Source organism: Pagrus pagrus (genome assembly GCF_965226575.1).
Source record: "Pagrus pagrus genome assembly, chromosome: 13".
In the NCBI taxonomy this organism is placed as follows: Eukaryota; Metazoa; Chordata; class Actinopteri; order Spariformes; family Sparidae; genus Pagrus; species Pagrus pagrus.
In genome coordinates this window covers 18,270,787-18,288,953 of record NC_140197.1, presented here as the reverse complement: position 1 = coordinate 18,288,953, position 18,167 = coordinate 18,270,787, and the positions used below count along the sequence as shown (strand labels likewise).

The following is an 18,167-nucleotide window of genomic DNA, read 5'->3' as shown; positions in this document are numbered from 1 at the left end:
CGACTACTGTCTCCCTTTCAAGGAATATAGCCAGTCCTCTTGTACAGAGGGCCTCCTGTGGTGGCTCATTTGAACACTAAAGACCTATTGACTCTGTTCTGTGAACACTTTATTAACATAACTGCCTGCAGCTAGTCCAGTGTGAATAAAGAAAAAAAGTCCAAAATGTCCACTACAGTGTGCATCCAAACAACTCCTCTCAGTCTGACCAGTGAATGGATGTTCACTGAATGTCTGATGGGCTCCATGTTATCCATGCCGACAGAAAGCAGAGAGCTGTGCAGTCAGAGAGGAGCATATCTTCTGTTGCTTAAATGATATGATAACATCCATCAGAGATGTGAACAGATGTTTTGTTTTTTTCTATCTGGTGCGCATGCATGGAGCATGTGCCCTTATATTGCCACTGGTAGGAGCTGTGGAGTGATACCAGCACTGTGATTTGATTCCCCATTGCAACATGTTGTATCTGAATGACATCTGTGGGTATTTAAAAGTAGTTAAAAACACTGTCCTGCTTCAGTCTTTGAATCCTGCAGGAGGAGACACAGCTGTCTCTATCCAAAAAGCGCCTTAAGAGGATTAAAAATCATACTTTCATTATTCTACTGGGCTAAAAAAAAAAGAAAGAAAGAAAATCATATGAGGATATGAACGTGCTATTTGATACACGCCGGTGCATGCATTGTGCATCCCCAGGACTCCAGCGGATTAATCTGAGAAACTATGCGGGTCTTGAAAGGAAAAGATCCCTGCGTCTTTAAAGTTTATGTAGCAACAGAGGGATTGTAGCGATAATGCTATTGGGGCGGCAGATCAGTTACTTGTGACGCTCCGAAGCCTCGGGGAGTTGGCTCAAGATTGCTTGTCTTTGATAAGGTCCTCACTATGTAGCTGCAACTTCACGATCTGGAGAAAAGCTTGGTAAAACGTGGCAAAAAATAAAAAATAAAAAAACGAGCAGCCTTTAAAACACCTCTCACTCAGAGTGGCTGCATAGCATCCGGGAAGCTCCGTCACTTGTTTTTTTTTATTTATTTTTTTTCGGAGGCGTCAAGCTGCAATTGTTTTTTATGCAGCTGTCGGGACCCGGCAGTCGGTTCCTCACTTTGAAGTGCGCTGCTCCAGCCTGTCGGCTCACTCGGTGTTGGAGTCGCCTGCAGGAGAGACCTACCGTGCGGCATGGCAGCCTGAAACCGTAAGGGAGGAGGAAAGGAGGAGGGAGGAAAGCGGTCTTTTTTTTTTCTTCTTCCCCCCTCTCTCTCTCTCTCGAGTGCATTTTTCTCTCCGCGAACCGACTCAAACCTGAACGGGACTGTATGTGGACGCGAGTAGCTGTGGATTATATGTTTTTTTTCCTCGCGTGTTGGATACACCGGAGTTTAATTTGAGGAGAGAACTCGTGGATCGATGGTAAGTTTACAGGAGAGTGTTGCCTCCTCAAACTGGCCCCCCCACTGGAGCTGCCCTTTGATGTGCTGTTGACTCGCCTTTGAAGTAATGTTCCGGGCGCAAACGAGCCGCTTTTTCTTCCGTTTTAAAGAGCAAAAAGAATAATTAAGGAATTTTTTTTATTTATTTTTTTTAAAAAACGACAAAAACAACGCGTCGAGTCGTTTCTGTGTCGCTCACTTCGTTTTCGACATTTGTGCGGTTTCGCGTTTAAAAGTTAAGAGTAGAAAAATCTCTCAGAAGTAGTGCGAGCTTTCTTTTTCTGGAATTCCTCCTCCTCCCCCCAACAGATCTGAGACTTTGGTGTACTTTGGGACTGGATGTTTTAAAGAGGGCTCGTTTAGTCGCCTTTTAAATGCGACATTAAAGAAACTTAAAAGCACTGTAGTAGATGAGTGTGATTTTAAAGTTAACCCATGTTGTCAGTGTTTGGGTTTTGCTTTTTTTTTTTGGGAGTGCTCCAACACTTGAGCAGCGTGTCAGTGATCCAAAGTGACATCTGTAATGTTGCACATCAGCCCGCTGATGCATCTGTAACAAACTGCTGCGCTCATGGAAGAACAGATATCTGGATGTTAAAGCTCCACCAGTAGTACACAGCAGCAGCAGCAGTGAGTGAGTGATTGAACTCTATTAACTATGTTGGTCACGTTTTTCGATCTTCTCCCAGTTTGTCCCACCACATCAGTGTCCTACAGGTACTCACGGGCAGGCTCAGTTTGACGTGATTTAGCAGCTTGTGATGAGATGTAGAGGAGGAGGGGGTTGTCGGGGATGGCAGAGAGGACATGTGCTTGCATTCTGCAGCGAGCAGCCCTGACATCAGGCGTGATGGATCAGGAAGCGCTAATAAAGCCGTGTCCGTGCGTAAAGCTCCGGCATTTTGAAGGATTAATGACTTATTAATGGTGCTCAGGTCGTCACCCCGCTTGACATATAGCCTACGTGTGATTGCTTCTCGGAAAGGCAGATGATGTAGATTCAGCTCAGGTGGGTGCATGTGCGAAATCACTGATTAAATTCGTGTTAATTTGCGTCCCAGCCAGTAGCGCCTCGGTAGAAATCCCATTCCAGGTTTGAGATATGAAGAAATGCTGTTTATGTAATGCTGCTGCAGCGTTTTCTCACATTTTTTTTCTCCTGTGATCCAGCCTGTCTTCTTCTGTAAAAGTCAGTGAGGGTCTGAGAAGACTCTTACTGCGTCTCTCCCTCTTTGAAGTTGGGGCGGATCTGGTTTTGATTAGATCAATACTTTGTGTTTCAGAGAGAAGACGGGCAGCCGGAGAGAAGCTCCCCCGCTGACATAAGAGAGTGAGGAGATTACAGTAGAGGCTCAGAGGAGGCGAACAACACACAGGCTCTATCCTGCTGCCTTCAGAGCCATGAGCCGGGCGCTTATGGACCATATCGCCAGTAGTTTCAGAGAAGATGCTCCTCGACCCCCGGTGCCGGGGGAGGAGGGCGAGGCGCCCTGCTACCCCGGCAAACTCGCAATGATGAAACCTCTGGAGCCCCCCAAATCGGTTGTGCTCGGCTCTCCGGGCTCCACGGCGAGGAGGAACGAGGATGGTCTTGGGGAGCCAGAGGGGAGTGCCTCCCCGGATTCACCGCTCTCCCGGTGGACAAAGTCTTTGCACTCTCTCCTCGGGGACCAGGACGGTGCTCTTCTTTTCAGGACATTCCTGGAGCGGGAGAAATGTGTCGATACTTTAGATTTCTGGTTCGCCTGCAATGGCTTCAGGCAAATGGACCTCAAGGATACCAAAACGCAGAGAGTCGCCAAAGCAATTTACAAGCGCTACATCGAGAACAACAGCATTGTCGCCAAACAGCTCAAGCCCGCGACTAAAACCTTCATACGGGATAATATCAAGAAGCAGCACATAGACTCTGCCATGTTCGACCAGGCGCAGACCGAGATCCAGACCAACATGGAGGAGAACGCGTACCAGATGTTCCTGACCTCTGACATTTACCTCGAGTACGTGAGGACTGGCGGAGAAAACCCGAATCACGTCAACTCGAACGGGCTGGGCGACCTGAAAGTCGTATGTGGATACCTTCCCACGCTCAACGAAGAGGAGGAGTGGAGTTGTGATTTCAAAGCCAAAGCGCTGGTTGGACTGACGGCGAAGGCGCAGAGGGCCACCGTGTCCATGAGGGCGATGGAGGTGATGGAAAGAGGATACAGGTATGGCTGCAGCACCTTTTTTAATACACGCAGAATGCTTTACATATCTATTAATCCACATCAGAGGCAGCTGGAAAGTCGTGCGTAAAAGCGCAACACGTGTGTTCTCTCCGAATCAGTTCAGGGTTTCTTAAAAAATGGTAGAAAGCTCAGTCTGTCTCTCTCCCTGGCTCTCTGGCCCCTCTCACCATCTCCAGCAGCAGCAGCAGCAGCAGCAGCCCTCTGCTGGCGCTCGCCTGGATTTCCGGGGCTTTGAAATAGTTCAGCAGAATGAGGGATCGTCTTCCACGGGAAAAGTTCACAGAGCACGGCTGGCTCTGGCCCCAGCCAGCAAATAATAGATGATGACATTGCTATGCTATGCCTCCTCCTGTAACCACACTGTCCTCAAGCCTTGGGCGGAGAAATTAATCTATAGCAGATCTATAGATGGCTCTTTTTGAATTGGATATTCTGAAGCCTCTTTTGGATGCTGTTCCACCTGCTCCTGTCCATTTTAAGAGTAGATATCCCGAACAAATATATGCTTTTCTTTAGGAGTAGGTGTATATAAAAACATCTGTGTCGACAGTGGAAGTTGCACAAAGATCTTAACTTTAACATCGAGTATGACAGGTTAGCAAACTGACAGCTACCTGCTCTGGACAACATGGATTGACAGCTTAGTTGTGGGAACTCTTCCCGTAGTGAGAGAGTCTAGTGAAGCCCCGGTGCCTTTCTCTCCCCTCCCATTGTCACCTTACAGATTCAAAACATGTGGAACCCATTTCTCCCTCTTCCGCTTCCCCCTGCTCACCTCCTCTCATCTGACTTTCTCTTTTTTTTCCTTCTTTTTTTTAAAAACAAACCCCTTGAACAACGGCAGCAGCTACAGTACAGAATCAACACCCTCCCACCCCAACCCCTCTCACTCTCTTCTTCCCTCTTTTCTTGTTTGCGTCAATTCTCCTCTGATTCCCCCCCAACCCCTCCTGCCTTTCTCCACTTTTATCTTTTTTTCCTTTTGAAATCTCAGGGATGGGGACTACGAGGCAGGCTTTTGGAGCGAAAGTGAGGGGAAAGAGAGCGGAAAGGAAGGACAGAGAGAGAGAGAGAGAGAGAGAGAGAGAGGGAGGGAGAGAGAAAAGGGGAGAGGAAAGGGGGGTGCACCTCATGAAAGAAAGGGAGGGAGGAGAAAGGATAAATTAGGGGGTGAGAGAGAGGCAGGGAGGGAAGAATGCAAGGCCAGCTGTGTTAAATACCTGACTCTTTGCAAGCTCCTCTGAAGGTCAGCCTGAAGTTGGGGGGGCCTACAGCTTTAGTCCTGCTGGGTCTCTCCCTCCTCATGAAGACCCCCCCTTTTTTTTTCTCCTCTCCCCTTTCTTTCCTTCTCTGACACACTCTCATGCTTCCGCTCTATACTGTGTTTTTTCTTTTTCTTTCGGTCACTCCCCCCCTTCTCTCCTCCTCCTGTACCATGGCAAGAATGCATGCACAGCGGGAGATGAATGCTAAGGAAAGAGTGAGTGTGAATGTGAGAAATGGAAAGAGAAATTGTAGGCTATTTAAGAAAGGCATACATGGGGGCATAAAGAGAAAATCACAGCTTTCCCAACGCAGATGAACTTATATTTGAGAGGGAGGAGGTTGCCAGGCTCCAGAGTAGCCGGTCACATTCATTCATAACGGGGTTTAGTAGTTATTGGAGCCAACAAAGTCATGTTCACACATTTAACCACTTTATGTGTCAATAAATCCTTAACATAAGTGAAACAAACTCACCTGATTACTCACAAATAAGACATTTAAATGTCACCAACCTGTTGGATACTGTTACATGAGTATTGATCTGATTTCTGTTGTTATAACCTCCCCAGATCATACAAGAGAGGAGACTCATTCAGCCCCTGCCATGCGGGCTCTTTCGCCCCCGTCAGCAGCACCAATGACAGCGAGGTGTCCAGTGACGCCTTGACCGACGATGCCATGTCCGTGACTGACAGCAGCGTGTAAGTGAATATTAACCAAACATGCCAGTGTGTGTATGTGAGAATGTCAGCACATGATGGGGGTTTCAGGAATGTGAAATGAGGTGCTGTGAAAATTTTTAAAAAAGATTAAGTGACACTTTCCCTCAGCTAGACTGGGAGAGTGGTTTGCTGTAGTTGAAACACTTGAAGATACACTGGCCATCACTGCCAGGATGTGGCATGGGCCAACGCCAAGCCCTATACTACTTTTTTCGTTTTTAACATTATACTGTTAATACAGAGAGACTTTGGTTGGGCTGCAACTAAGGGTTAATCTGTCTGTCATGTCCTTGATTTATTGAATATTGATTTGATGAAAAGTGTCAGAAAATTGTGAAAAATGTCAATCAGTGTCTCCCAAAGCACAAGACAACTTCCTCAAATGTCTTGTTTGGACCACAACCCAACTATGACAGACTGATATATCAGTAGGCTGATATTATTGGCCGGTATTGGCCTACATCAGAAATCAGAACTGGCGTTTATGTTGTGTGATGTGCGCTAATATGAAAACTGCTGAAAAAGTTTACTGATTCAGTGCACTGGTGTCATTTTAGACAATAAAGTTTGTTGTCATACTGTAAAATATCCTGCCTCTGTTACACATCTTTGTGTTTGATAACCACATTTGATGGATATATCTATATCGGTCCCAAAAAATTCAAGTATGGTTTGGGCTCTAGTTGTAGCTCTGGACCTTGTCAGTGAGTATGGAGGCTTTACATTTAGTGCTTCAGTTGACATGGACACTGCTGGAAGATTGTTTCGCATGTGGTGTAGAGCTGAAACCAATGGTTAGTTTCATTATCAACCATTCAGCTTATTACTTTTCTGATAAACTTGTGAATTATTTGCTTTATAAAATGTTGGAAAATTGTGAAAAATCTCGACCTCTGCGAGCCAATGATAACTTGTTTTGTCTTTTTGATTGCTTTGATCTGATCAAAACTGTTGATTAACCTTCTGTGGATTGGCTAATCAGGAACTGACTAATCATTTCATCACAAATATAGTAAGTTATGTCTCATCCACATGTGGTTTGTGCTTATCTGCGTACGTGCCTAGGGCCTCGTTTGGTTGAAGGACTACTTGGCGTAATCACGCGTCTCTCAAGTGACAAGGTGCTATGAAGTCATTGCATGGTGCACAGCTAAAGGCCAAGAGCACTCGGGTCAGCCGGTTTTTGGACAGAAAGCAGAAAAACCTTGGTGCAAGTACTTCTTTACCTCATCTCACATGGGAGGCGTGAAGGCCTACATGGATGATGTCACTGAAGCAGCAAGGTTCTCCATGACCAAGCTAAAGATACTTACAGACTGAGACACTGATGTGCAGTGCAACCAGTGGGCTGGGCTACACATTAATATGGCAGCTATAAAGAGTTTTTTTTACAACGGGGAGTCCTCTGCTCTGGCATATCTCTAGACAGCCCTGCTTCAAAGAGACCGGGGCCCATATAGTCCTGTTCTGCTGTACTTTGCCCAGTGCAGTGACAGAGCCCTGGACACAGGGACACAACCCCCCTTCAATTCCTGCCCGCTTTGGCCTTGATCAGAATATCTGCCTCTCTCTTTAGGTCAGTTGAAAGGACCCATAAACATTTGAATCTCATTTACAGATAAAGAAAAGAATAGAAAAGGGAAAAAGCAACGGGGGAGGAGGCGGCTGGGTGGGAAGAGAAAGAGAGTGGTGGAGGGGGGATTTTTGCTTATATCTTATTTATGGATTTGCTTGGACGCTGGGGAATGCAGCTGCGCAGACTTCAAACATTACCTTATCTTACAAACCAGCCTTTTGATGTGCGGAGATCAGAGGCTGGCTGCGGCAGCGCTTGCCAAATGAAGATTGGGAGGAGGGGGGGTGGGGTGCTTATGCGCATGACTGTGGCATTTCAAAGCAAAAGTGGAAAAGTGCTCCTCAGTTAGGCTAGGTCACCAGGAAACTGCTGTTTAGCATGGAGAAAAGACACTGTTTTACACTGTCAAGTGCTTCAGTTTGAAGCTCGAGCTTTTCTGTTTGTTGTTTGATTTAATTTTTTGAGCCAGTCAGCTGTTCAGTCCCTCAGATAGATTTAACCAGGTTAGCTACACCCTTGGGTCCTGTCCTGCAGTAACTCTTTGAATAAGTATAATGAGCAGCTAATGCTAACAGTGTCCTCAGCACAACATTAAAGTCAGTAGGGGAATGCTAATGCTGACACTACTTCTGGCCAGTAGAGCAGAGCACTAAGTGACTGCAGAGCATGTTCGTGTGCGAGTGTGTGTATGTGTGTGTCGTTGAAAGGAAGTGGCCAGCAGCGTTCCCAGTGCTGCGCTGGAGCCGGAGCTGAATATGAGTGTCATTTCTAGGGCAAACAAAACCTTCTTCCACCTCACTCAGAGCCATGTAACCTGGTGTGCTCCGACACATCAACAAGACTGGTGAAACGCTGCCATGACTTGCGTCTGAGTGTCTCTTTTGTACCCAAATTGAGTCTAAAAGATGAAAAACAAAATTGATGATAGGATTAATAAATTAGATTTATTCTTGCCTGGACTGCGTTTGATCTACGCAGTTGGCTAACAAGCTCCTTCCTGAATGGCTGTTTGGTCTTAAATGATTCATCTGATTGGGTAATTGACCTTTGTGATCTCTCTGCACACCCCTAGAGATGGCATCCCTCCGTACAAACTGGGCTCCAAGAAACATCTACAGAGAGAGATGCAGCGTAACATGAGGATGAACAGCCAAGTCTCTCTGCCTGCTTTCCCTGTAAGTGTATACACACACACACACACACACACACACACACACACACACACACACACACACGCACACACACGCTCTGAAGTCTTTTTGAACCTGGGTCCCACAGTGTAATTTCCATACCACCCTCTGTTCCGGGTCTCTCTTGGTTCTATGAATAGTACCGCACAAACTGTATTCGGCATTCTCAATTCAACAACACCAGCAAAGATCTGAAGAGTAACGTCAAAGATCCAGCCTCCCACTCTCAGACACACACACACACACACACACACACTCACACAGTTGCGCATAAGCGCACGTACACACATACAAACATGAGCCCCCTCGCTACCTTTGGTGTCACCTACACCCCCATTAGGGTTCCTTGAAGTCTGCGGGAGACGGGGAGGTCTCTAAGCTGTTTATCGCCGCAGCGCTCGGAACACACCAGGGTTTTTCTTCCCTACCGATGCTGTAAATATGGAGAATAGAGAGAGATGAGGAAGATCTCTGCCGCTTTATCCCGAGGGCTCTGAAATCAGCCCGGTTCCCAACAAAAACACAAAGATACTCAGACACATTCACACGCACATGCACGCACACGCAGTGCTTTGATCCAAGGATGAATGGAGCAAATGCACAGGGAAGTGACAACTTCCAACAGAGCTGGCCCCCTTTTTTTCCCTAGCAGCCCCCCACCCAACCCCACCCCCTTTACATACATATGCACACACACACTCAGCCAGCCCCCCTCCCCTAAAAGTGAGGGATCTTGGGGAAGAGTTTGAGCGTGTCATGTGAGCTCTCAGTGGGTCAGAGGGGAGCTGGTAGCTTAAGGCTTTAGAGAGGCGAACTCCAGGTTGAGAGAAGAACAGGAAAAGAAGTCAGGGGAACATCTTGCAAAAGTAGTAGTAGTAACAGAAGCAGCTTGTTAAAATAAACTCAATGTAACCCCCTTTTTTTTCAACGTTATGAGACATGCAGCAAGTGTTACTTGTATGAGAGATCCACAGATTGGTTCTTGCCACTCTTCTCTCACTGTCCTGCTTTTGCTTTATTTTCGCTTTTATTCTTGTTTTTGTTTCCCGTCTGATTTTTGGCAATGGCTGCCATTCCCATGGTGCACCAGCCCTAGGCTCCATCAGACAGCGCCTCTTTTACTCACTCTTTTCTCCCCTTCATCCCGACTACAAAGGAATGGGAGAAACAAAAAAGAAAAAGAAAAATCAAGAAAGCCCCAGTGCAAAAATGCAAATAATTTAAGATGTGTGCGACACACACACACAGATTCTCATACTGTCACTATACTGTACCTCAAAGGTGCCCAGTGTGACAGGGGGGGGAATAAATTACCGCAACCTGTCTGATCTCCCACCCTTTTTGGGCCCTTTATCTCTTTCCTCCAATCCTTCCCTCTCTTCATTTTCTCTTTCTTTGCCCTCCTGCGAGCACACATCTCTGCATCTCAACTTCTCCCTATTTTTTTAATCCCTCGTCCTTTCCTCCCTGGAGTTCTCTTCCACCCCCTGTCGATATGTGGCTTTTATTCGAAGATGTAAAGCCACTGCTTCCCATCCATCTATCCCTCCATCCCTCCCTCCACCATCCTATTCTCCCCCCACTGAGTGTTTGATATTTGACGAGGAAGCCTTTGAAGTGAGCTGACTTTAAAGAGGCCTGCTGATGATGACAGGGGGAACCAGCCGAGGCCTAGCCCAGCATGACCATACACCAAGCCTGCCACCCCTTGGAACAACCCCGTAGCCCTGGGTGCCTATGAGAGTGCCCTGATCAGTGCCACCAGTGGTGGAGCAGGCGCTGGTAGAGGACAGTGCATGAATGTAGACAGATGAGGGGAAAGGAGTATCTTTGTAGATGTTGTGGAGGGCTGGGGCTTGGTCACAGAGGGATGACAATGGCTAATTTATCGCCTTCTCCTCAAAGCGTACTCGCCGTCCTCCCAAGGAGATGGTCCCAATGGAGCCAGCAGAGTTTGCAGCCCAGCTCATCTCCCGCCTGGAGAGCCTGAAGAGAAAACAGGACACCATCAACTCTCTGGAGGAGAGGCTGCAGCAGATTCAGGAGGTTTGTGTGAGATTTCTTCTTACTATAAAGGTCAATCATGATTTTATTGTTTTATTTATTGCTCAGTTGATGACTTTGTGTGCTTTGTTACCAGGAGGAGGAGCGAGAAGACACAGAGATTGTGGTCAGTGCTCCCCAGCTCTCTCCCCATCCCTTGACCCTACTCCCTGGCTCCTCCGACGAGGACCCCCAGGCGATCCTGGACGATCACCTCTCCCGCGTCCTGAAGACCCCCGGCTGCCAATCCCCCGCTGTTGTCCGCCACTCACCTCGCTCCACCTCCCCAGACCACAAGCCCTTCACACGGGCAGGCTTTGGGATGAAGGCCCTGGTGTCCAGTCCTGACCAAGGGGCCATCACTCTGGCCTTGGGCCCCAGCAGGACCCTTGTGAGCAGGCAGAGCACAAAACACATCCACCACCACTACATCCACCATCACGCCAGTCCCAAAACCAAGGAGCAGATTGAAAGGGAGGCAGCCCTCAGGGTGCACGGCATGTGCTCCAGCAGTGGCGAGTGCCAGCCCTGCCAGCCTTACCAGCGCAGCCGCAGCCTAGGCAGAGAGATGTGTGGGGCCACCTCAGCAGACAGCAGTGTGGGGTCAGTTCCAAGCTCTTCTTTGATTTCATGTCCCGGTAATCTCCTGTTTTCTCATTTCGATTGTATAAAAATCAACATTGCTAACACTCTCTCTTTCTCCCAGGCGTTCCAGCTCTCTGTCCAGGCGTGTGTGTCGCTCAGGGGCTGAGGATGGAGTTGCAGAGAGGTGTATGGAGGACGGTGGGCCCGTACAGCTGCCCAGCGACACGACAGACCCCACCCAGAACGTGCTGCAGTGGATCCTGGAAAGTAAACGTCAAGGCAGACACAAGTCTCACAGGTGAGCAGGAATGCTTTGGTTCTTACACAAGTTTTATTTTTAGTCCAAAATGTTTTAATTTATGTGCCACCATTGCATGTTGTTAAAGCATGTCGTCTCATTTTTTCTCTCCCTCACAGTAACCAGAGCACCAAGAAATCCTTTGGAGGCTCCTCTACCCAGACGCACACGTGGGGTGGTGGTGGAAGCTGTGGCCACCTACGTAGCCACCAGCCAGCCCAGCCATTCATCCAGGACCCAGCCATGCCTCCCCTGCCCCCTCCCAACACTTTGGCCCAGCTGGAGGAGGCCTGCCGCAGACTGGAGGAGGTCTCCACCAAGACCACCAAGCAAAGGTACACAGAAACAAGAGAGTAGTTGATGAATGTTGCTCTTAGCTTTGTTCAGCTTCCTCAGCCTTTATTATTGATCCATGTAATAAAGTCTCTGTAATATCTCTTCGCAGGCATTCAATGTCCGGTCTTCAGCAAGAGAAGAGCCACCTAGTGCCTGTCCAGAGTGAGGGCTCCGTCCCTCCGTCTCTAGCCAATCCCAGCCTCCTCACGACCAGTCTGCAATCAGAAGAGTACGATGCCTCTACCATCCTGCCCTCCCTCTCCTCTCCTCCTCTCTGCTCCTCTTCCTCCTCCTCTCAGCCATAGCCTCCACCTTGCAGTGTACTTCTACCCTTTTAACTCTTTCTACTTGACACCTGCACATGTAGGGAGACAGACATGTTGTCATGTGCGCACTCACATGCCCACATACAGTCACTGGAAAGAGAAGGTGACCCCCTTTTTTACAGAGCTTATTTTAAGCTTTGTGCACAGATGCCTGGCTCTACCTCGGTTTGCATGAATCTTGTGTATTTGTGCTGTGTGTAGGGAGTGTGTAGTCACCACCGCACCACCTGACTGAGACATCCCTTTCATATATATGTATCATTTTTATTGGCTGTCCTTCAGTGAGCTGGCAGTCGGCTGGGGCGAGCAGAGCTTAGCAAAGAGAGAGCTCCTCTGAAGTGGGCCTACAAAGCCTTGGACATAGCTGAAGGGGAATTGATAATACTGGGCCCCTTCTCCATGCACACACACACACACACACACACACACACACACACACACACACACACACACAACACAAGTACACACTTAGTGATGGCACTGGGTCACACTCTCTCTCACTCACTAGTGTTATTCTTCAGTCAGAGTGCTGTTACTGTATTTCTAGTCTAGTACTGTCTTCTGTACACTCTTGCTGGAAGTAGTAGATTGATGGTTAGAGGCTTTTTCTCTGATTTCTCTTCTTCTTCGCAAGGGTGTCCGCTCATTCTAACGCAGCCTTTTGCTCCGTCTACTTTCAGGATGAAGGAGTGTAAAAAGGCAGTAGGAAGCCACGGGATGTGCAGTGGCGAGACAGTGGTGACGTATTTCTTCTGTGGTGAGGAGATCCCCTACCGGAGAACCATGAAGAGCCACAGTCTCACCCTGGGCCACTTCAAGGAGCAGCTCAGCAAGAAGGGCAACTACAGGTGTGTAAAGATGGAAATCGGACGTGACATTTTGCCATCGGCGCCTCTGTGACGTTGCAAATGTCGGCAATAAAACGCTATCAGTTCATTGGCCTTGATGTCTGAGAGCAAGCAATTTATTGGTTGACCGTCTCTTGCTGTATCAACACAAGTCCTTAACACAGTTAACAGGTTGCAGATCAAAAGGTGACACCTTTTAATAATGAGACTTTAAACTTTACCTATAAACAAGTTAAAATACTATGAAACAAAACTACAAAACCCTAAAGTGGCAATCACACATGCAGGAAGTGAAGGAATTGGTAGGAGATGGGTGCTGTAATGCTGAACTTGCGTTCTGTGATCATTAGTGTCATCTCAGAAAAACCTGGTGACATTTAAGAAAACAAGGCCGGACTAAAGGAAACTGTAAACTGAAGCGAGAACGTCTAATGTAAGCAGCTACAGGCTACTTTGAATTGTGCTCAGTGCCTGTGTGACCTCATGTGTTTTCTCCACATTTATTATCTTTATCCATGTCTATGTCTATGCACTGTTATCAGTGTTTGTTTCTAAGTGTGTGTGTGTGTGTGCCTAGTCAGATTCAGGCCTCTGTACTTTGTGTGTGTGTTGAGGGGGGTGCAATGAAAAGGAAAGGACAAGAGCGAGGGAGGGTGGGTGGTGCGGGGGTTAGTGGAAGAGTTTGAACTGCAGCGATTTGGGTCCCATCTGGTATTGATTTCCATGCTAAGGCACACTTAATACACATGGCTTTGAAGCCCCGGCCCCTTTCATTTCAACCAACAAAGACTCACACAAATGGCCAGCGTGCAAATTCTTCACTGATGCTATCAGGGGCTCCTTTTTTTTCCCTTCCCTGGTGTGTGTGTGTGTGTGTGTGTACATGTGTGCTCGTGTTGAACGCGCACAATGTTTACACATGTTGTAATCATTTTATGGATATTTTTGAAAGGCAGATTGTTAAACGCCAGATTCGCTTGTTTGCTGTACTTCAGGGCCTTGACTGAGGCCGCGCAGCTTCGATGTGTATTTGCGGAGCGAGATTTTACTTTGATTGCTCCTTTCCAGTGGGCATTAAAGGGAAAAGATCAAACATTTATTGTTTAGGCTGCCGTGGCCGACAGGATAAGCATGGGTTGGGTATTGTGTTAATAATTACAGGTATCAAACTGTTTCTCGAGGGGAAAATAAGCACAAGAACTGATTGAAACTTCTTCCTGTCCAGATGTGCGCTGCGTTTTTGGATCGACAAATGTGACAAGCACTTAGCTGCGAGTCCTCCACATCTGTCTGTTTGCCCCCACCTCTCCTCTTTTTTCTCTGGCTCGCTGTCTCAGTTCCTGTGTCATACCATCCACATTTTTTGGAAAGAGAGCTGCGCGGCGCTTTAATAGCAGCCAGAGAATGTGTGGAGTTGGGTCATTTCAACATGGCAGCGGTTCAACAAAGAACAGTACTGCTGGGCCCTGCCAGACGATATTGGTGCCAGATGTCAGTGCAAACGGAGAGAGAGAGAAAGAGAGAGAGAGAGAAGGGGAGAAGGGGGAAAACAGATCTAGCCACATAAAACATGTTCCAGTGGAAATTCAGGCTCTTTCTGTCTCTGTCTGTCTCTCTCAGCAAAAAAGATCAGGGCTCTTTGAAGATTTTTTTTACCAGCAGGACAGCTTGACTTTTTCTTTCTTCTCTCCTTCCTCCTCCAGATGAAAAAGTAGGATACAATTATTGGACATGTCTTTCGCTTTAATGTCCTCTTATTTGTCTTATTTACTCACAGAAGAGGACTCCTGTACTCCTTCCTGTATTTTAAATGTAACTGCTTTTTATCGGTGACCGCTCTCTCGCTAATTGGCGCATGTGCACGCGGGCACCTTTTGCGGGATTTAAAAGTATTGCATATTTGACTTTGTCAGCCTCCCATCTCATTAAAAACAAATGCTCACAAACATACCCGCATTCCAGCCGCCCCACACATGGAGCAAACCGAGGCATTTTTCCATTACATAGTTAATGAGTGAATTCTGAGACCCCCCCTTCCCTCCTAGCCAATCCACCCCTGCTGGTTTCTCTTCCTCTAAAAATTGAGGATGGGGGGGTTGCATCATTAATGGCCCAGTGAAGTCATGGCTGACGAGAAGCCCCTCCTTCAGTCGGCTGCCCTTCCTATAGCACTCAGCGAGAGCTCGTGCTATCAACGGGGGTAAGAAGGAAGGACACGGTGTACTTGCTCTTTCTCCTCCTCCACTTTGTCTCTGTTCTTTTCTTTGTCCTGTAATAATGAAACGGGGATGAGGAGCGAGTGAAAGCCCGTGCATGTGTGTCTTCCACCGTGCGGGTGTGTAGGAGTCAGGGGGGGTTGGTGGCGGTAATGACAGGCAGACTTGCAGGCACCCAAAATTTCAGCCTTTGTCAAAGGACCCCTTCATTTGCACGCTGGCCTAATTGGCCCCTGTTAGCCGGGGCAAAACTCACAACAACATGATGGAGAGAAGGACGCGAGGGAGGGATGCAGAGGGCGAGCCTCTTATTTTAGACCCAGGACGTTTTAGCAGCAGGTTGCACCCCACCCTGAGAAGCCAGAGTCTGTAGGCGCAGCAGGCTCGGCTGCTTGTGTACCGAGTGGCTTTTCATGGCCGGCGGAAATGAGGCCTGATGTTTAAAAAGGTCGAACAAAAGAGCTGACAACAAGCTGTTTGACTTTTAGGGTCTTTCTTTTGCCTTTTCTAAGCCTTTATGTATCTTGAAAAAGACTTCATTCGGGTGTTAACTCTCTCGTGTCTCTCTCTTGTAGGTACTACTTCAAGAAGGCCAGCGATGAGTTCGAGTGCGGTGCAGTGTTTGAGGAGGTGTCCGACGACGGCTCCTTGCTGCCCACCTACGAGGGCAAGATCCTGGGGAAGGTGGAGAGGATGGACTGAGGACCTGCTTGTGTTGTGGATTACTCTCCGACGGACACTTCACACCTCCATGGATGTACTCTTTTAAGCTAAGACTGAAGGACTGGAGATGTTGTTGAAGGAATGTTGACAAGATGGAAAAAGGAAGGAGGACAAGTTATCGCTATTACAGGACTACCACGTGAACAGCCCGCCTTGAAGTGAAGAAAATAAAAGATTGTGTGTTGCTGGACTGAAACATCTCCGTGTTTCCAGAAGAGAAAACTCTAGAGACTCTAGGTGAATGACCACTCCTCAAAGAAGCGGGGCGGTGGGTTAAAATCTGAGACTGACAGCCTACCTGACCCTGCCGCTAATATGTATATGCAGATATACATGTACATTGCATTGTATCGTGATGCTCGTATTGCTGTGTTAAGATTTCTATTGCTATTTATTGGAAATATCCCTGCCCCAACCCTGTTCTTCTTACATGGACAAGCTGCTTGGAGTTGGAGAAACTTCTCCAATTTTCCACATCCGTGATTTTTTTGTTTTTTCTTCCCCCCTCCGTCTGAGCGTCAGTTCTCAAGCAAAAGGAAATGAGTTTTCTATTCATTTTCTGCCCCTCATATTGAACTGTAAACTTCAAAAATACCTCTTCAAAAACTTCACTCCTGTTCCTGGAGATTTAGTGGGACATCTCTGATCTCTTGGCTGGAGATCTTACTGCTGAAGCTTTGAGAATGGCTCTCTTATCACTTAAAAGTTTGATAATATATTTACTACTGCAGTGCTATTTGTGGCTGTGTCCCCATCTGCTCTGAAGGGCCCTGACTGTACGATGAAAAAGGAGAAAAAATGCTATTAATGTTTAATTCCCAACTCTGGGATTCTGCCCAGCTAGCCTTGATCTGTCGCGTCTTAGTGCCTTTGTTTCAGTGGCGCAGGCATCGCACAAATAGCCTACGTATTTACTAAGAGGAAACTGCCCCGAACAGCTCCTCGAGTCCCCGAAATGTGTTTACACCAATATTAATATTTACCAACAAAAAGCTCTATAATGTGCTCCCCAACGTGCTTACCTATGTGATTGTGTGATTGAGTTGCTTTTGAGTAGGGTTTACTCTGTGTGTATTTGAAGCCTGCACTATGAGCTGCAGATGATAACGATGGTGGTGATATACACTATGTCCATAGTGTTTTAATTGAGTACAGTAGCTGTGCCTACATGGATTCTTGCCGTGTTTTACCCAGTTTTCAGGGTCCTATTACTCCCTTGGTTTTTACAAGGGGCCTTATGTTGAAAAGATATTTTTATGCCTTTTAGTATCCGTTTCATCATGTTTATGTTTTATAATATTTTTCATGGCTTCCTCGGCTCCACACTTGTAAACTGTAAATTATGCGTTCTATAGAGCTCAGTTGAAAAGATGCCTCGGTACTTTAATTATTGTAATTATGAAGAGATGTAGCCTTTATTAAAATGTTCTATTTTTCAAATTAGCAAATGGCTTCCTATGGTTTTGTGTCTGTGTGTGTCTTGTAATGGGGTGTATGGATTTGCCTACCTCTAATTGGGATGTTAGGATGTGTGTGTGTGTTGTACAAACTTCACCACGCACACACACACACACCCCGCTGCGGAGAGTGCAACTCATTGGATCCAGTGAGAAATCTCCACCAGATTTGCATCTATTATCAGCTCTTAATTTACTCCCTGTTGGAAATTAAAACATGCAGCATTAATTTGGCCACCAGAGCCTCTGTGTGTTTTAGTGTGAGAAGGAGAGAGACTATGTGTATCTATGTGTTTGTGTGTGTGTGTGTGAGTGTTAATGAGACATTTTGCAAATATGTGCCATAAGTACATTTCAAACCAGATATTTACATAGTTAATCATTTAACTGTGTGTCAGAGTAATTTGGTCTTTAGCTCAGACTAATTTAGGCTGCACACAGACTGCTGCATGACTGTAAATTACAGGTAAAGACCATCAGGGAGTCTGAAGAGTAAAACGTTTTGAGATAATATTCTCAAAATCTTTAAAGTATAGGTTGACACATTTTCAAACCTGTCTTAAAACAACAATTAGGTGATCATTTTAACATTAAAACAAGTTTTGATGACTGTTTTTAGTAAATGTTACTCAAACACGTGTAAATAATGCATTTGTTTGGGACTATTTTCAGATGTGTGTTAATACACTGGTACATTAGTGAGTAGCAACAATGAGGCTCATTGACATGTTTTTGGACCAAATGCAGGTTCATGGCACAGAGGGATGATCTGGACTGGCGCTGGCTACACACACTTGTTAAAGGGATCAGTGTCTTTTGGCTTTTTATTGCATTTCTTGCCAAAAAGAAAACATAGAATAACACCAACGCTGTTCTTTAATATCAAACACACACCTTGAAATTAAATCCATGCATTT

At 46.6% G+C, this 18,167-nt stretch overlaps 1 protein-coding gene across 4 annotated transcripts; it reads left to right on the top strand.

Moving 5' to 3' along the window:
• The first annotated feature begins 700 nt into the window (after nt 1-700).
• Nucleotides 701-15,983, top strand: axin2 (axin 2 (conductin, axil)). 4 transcript variants are annotated; one of them, XM_084370583.1, is made up of 11 exons: nt 701-1,198; nt 2,717-3,643; nt 5,500-5,631; nt 8,301-8,403; nt 10,324-10,464; nt 10,559-11,064; nt 11,168-11,344; nt 11,464-11,679; nt 11,790-11,909; nt 12,687-12,854; nt 15,646-15,983. In XM_084370583.1, the coding sequence occupies exons 2-11, from the start codon at nt 2,835-2,837 to the stop codon at nt 15,770-15,772; spliced, it is 2,499 nt and encodes an 832-aa protein (XP_084226709.1). In that variant the 5' UTR covers nt 701-1,198; nt 2,717-2,834; the 3' UTR covers nt 15,773-15,983. The 4 variants fall into 4 exon arrangements, with proteins under 4 accessions (XP_084226709.1, XP_084226706.1, XP_084226708.1 ...); XM_084370580.1 differs by having other exon boundaries at nt 701-1,413; XM_084370582.1 differs by lacking the exon at nt 701-1,198 and adding an exon at nt 1,432-2,067.
• The last annotated feature ends 2,184 nt before the right edge of the window (nt 15,984-18,167 follow it).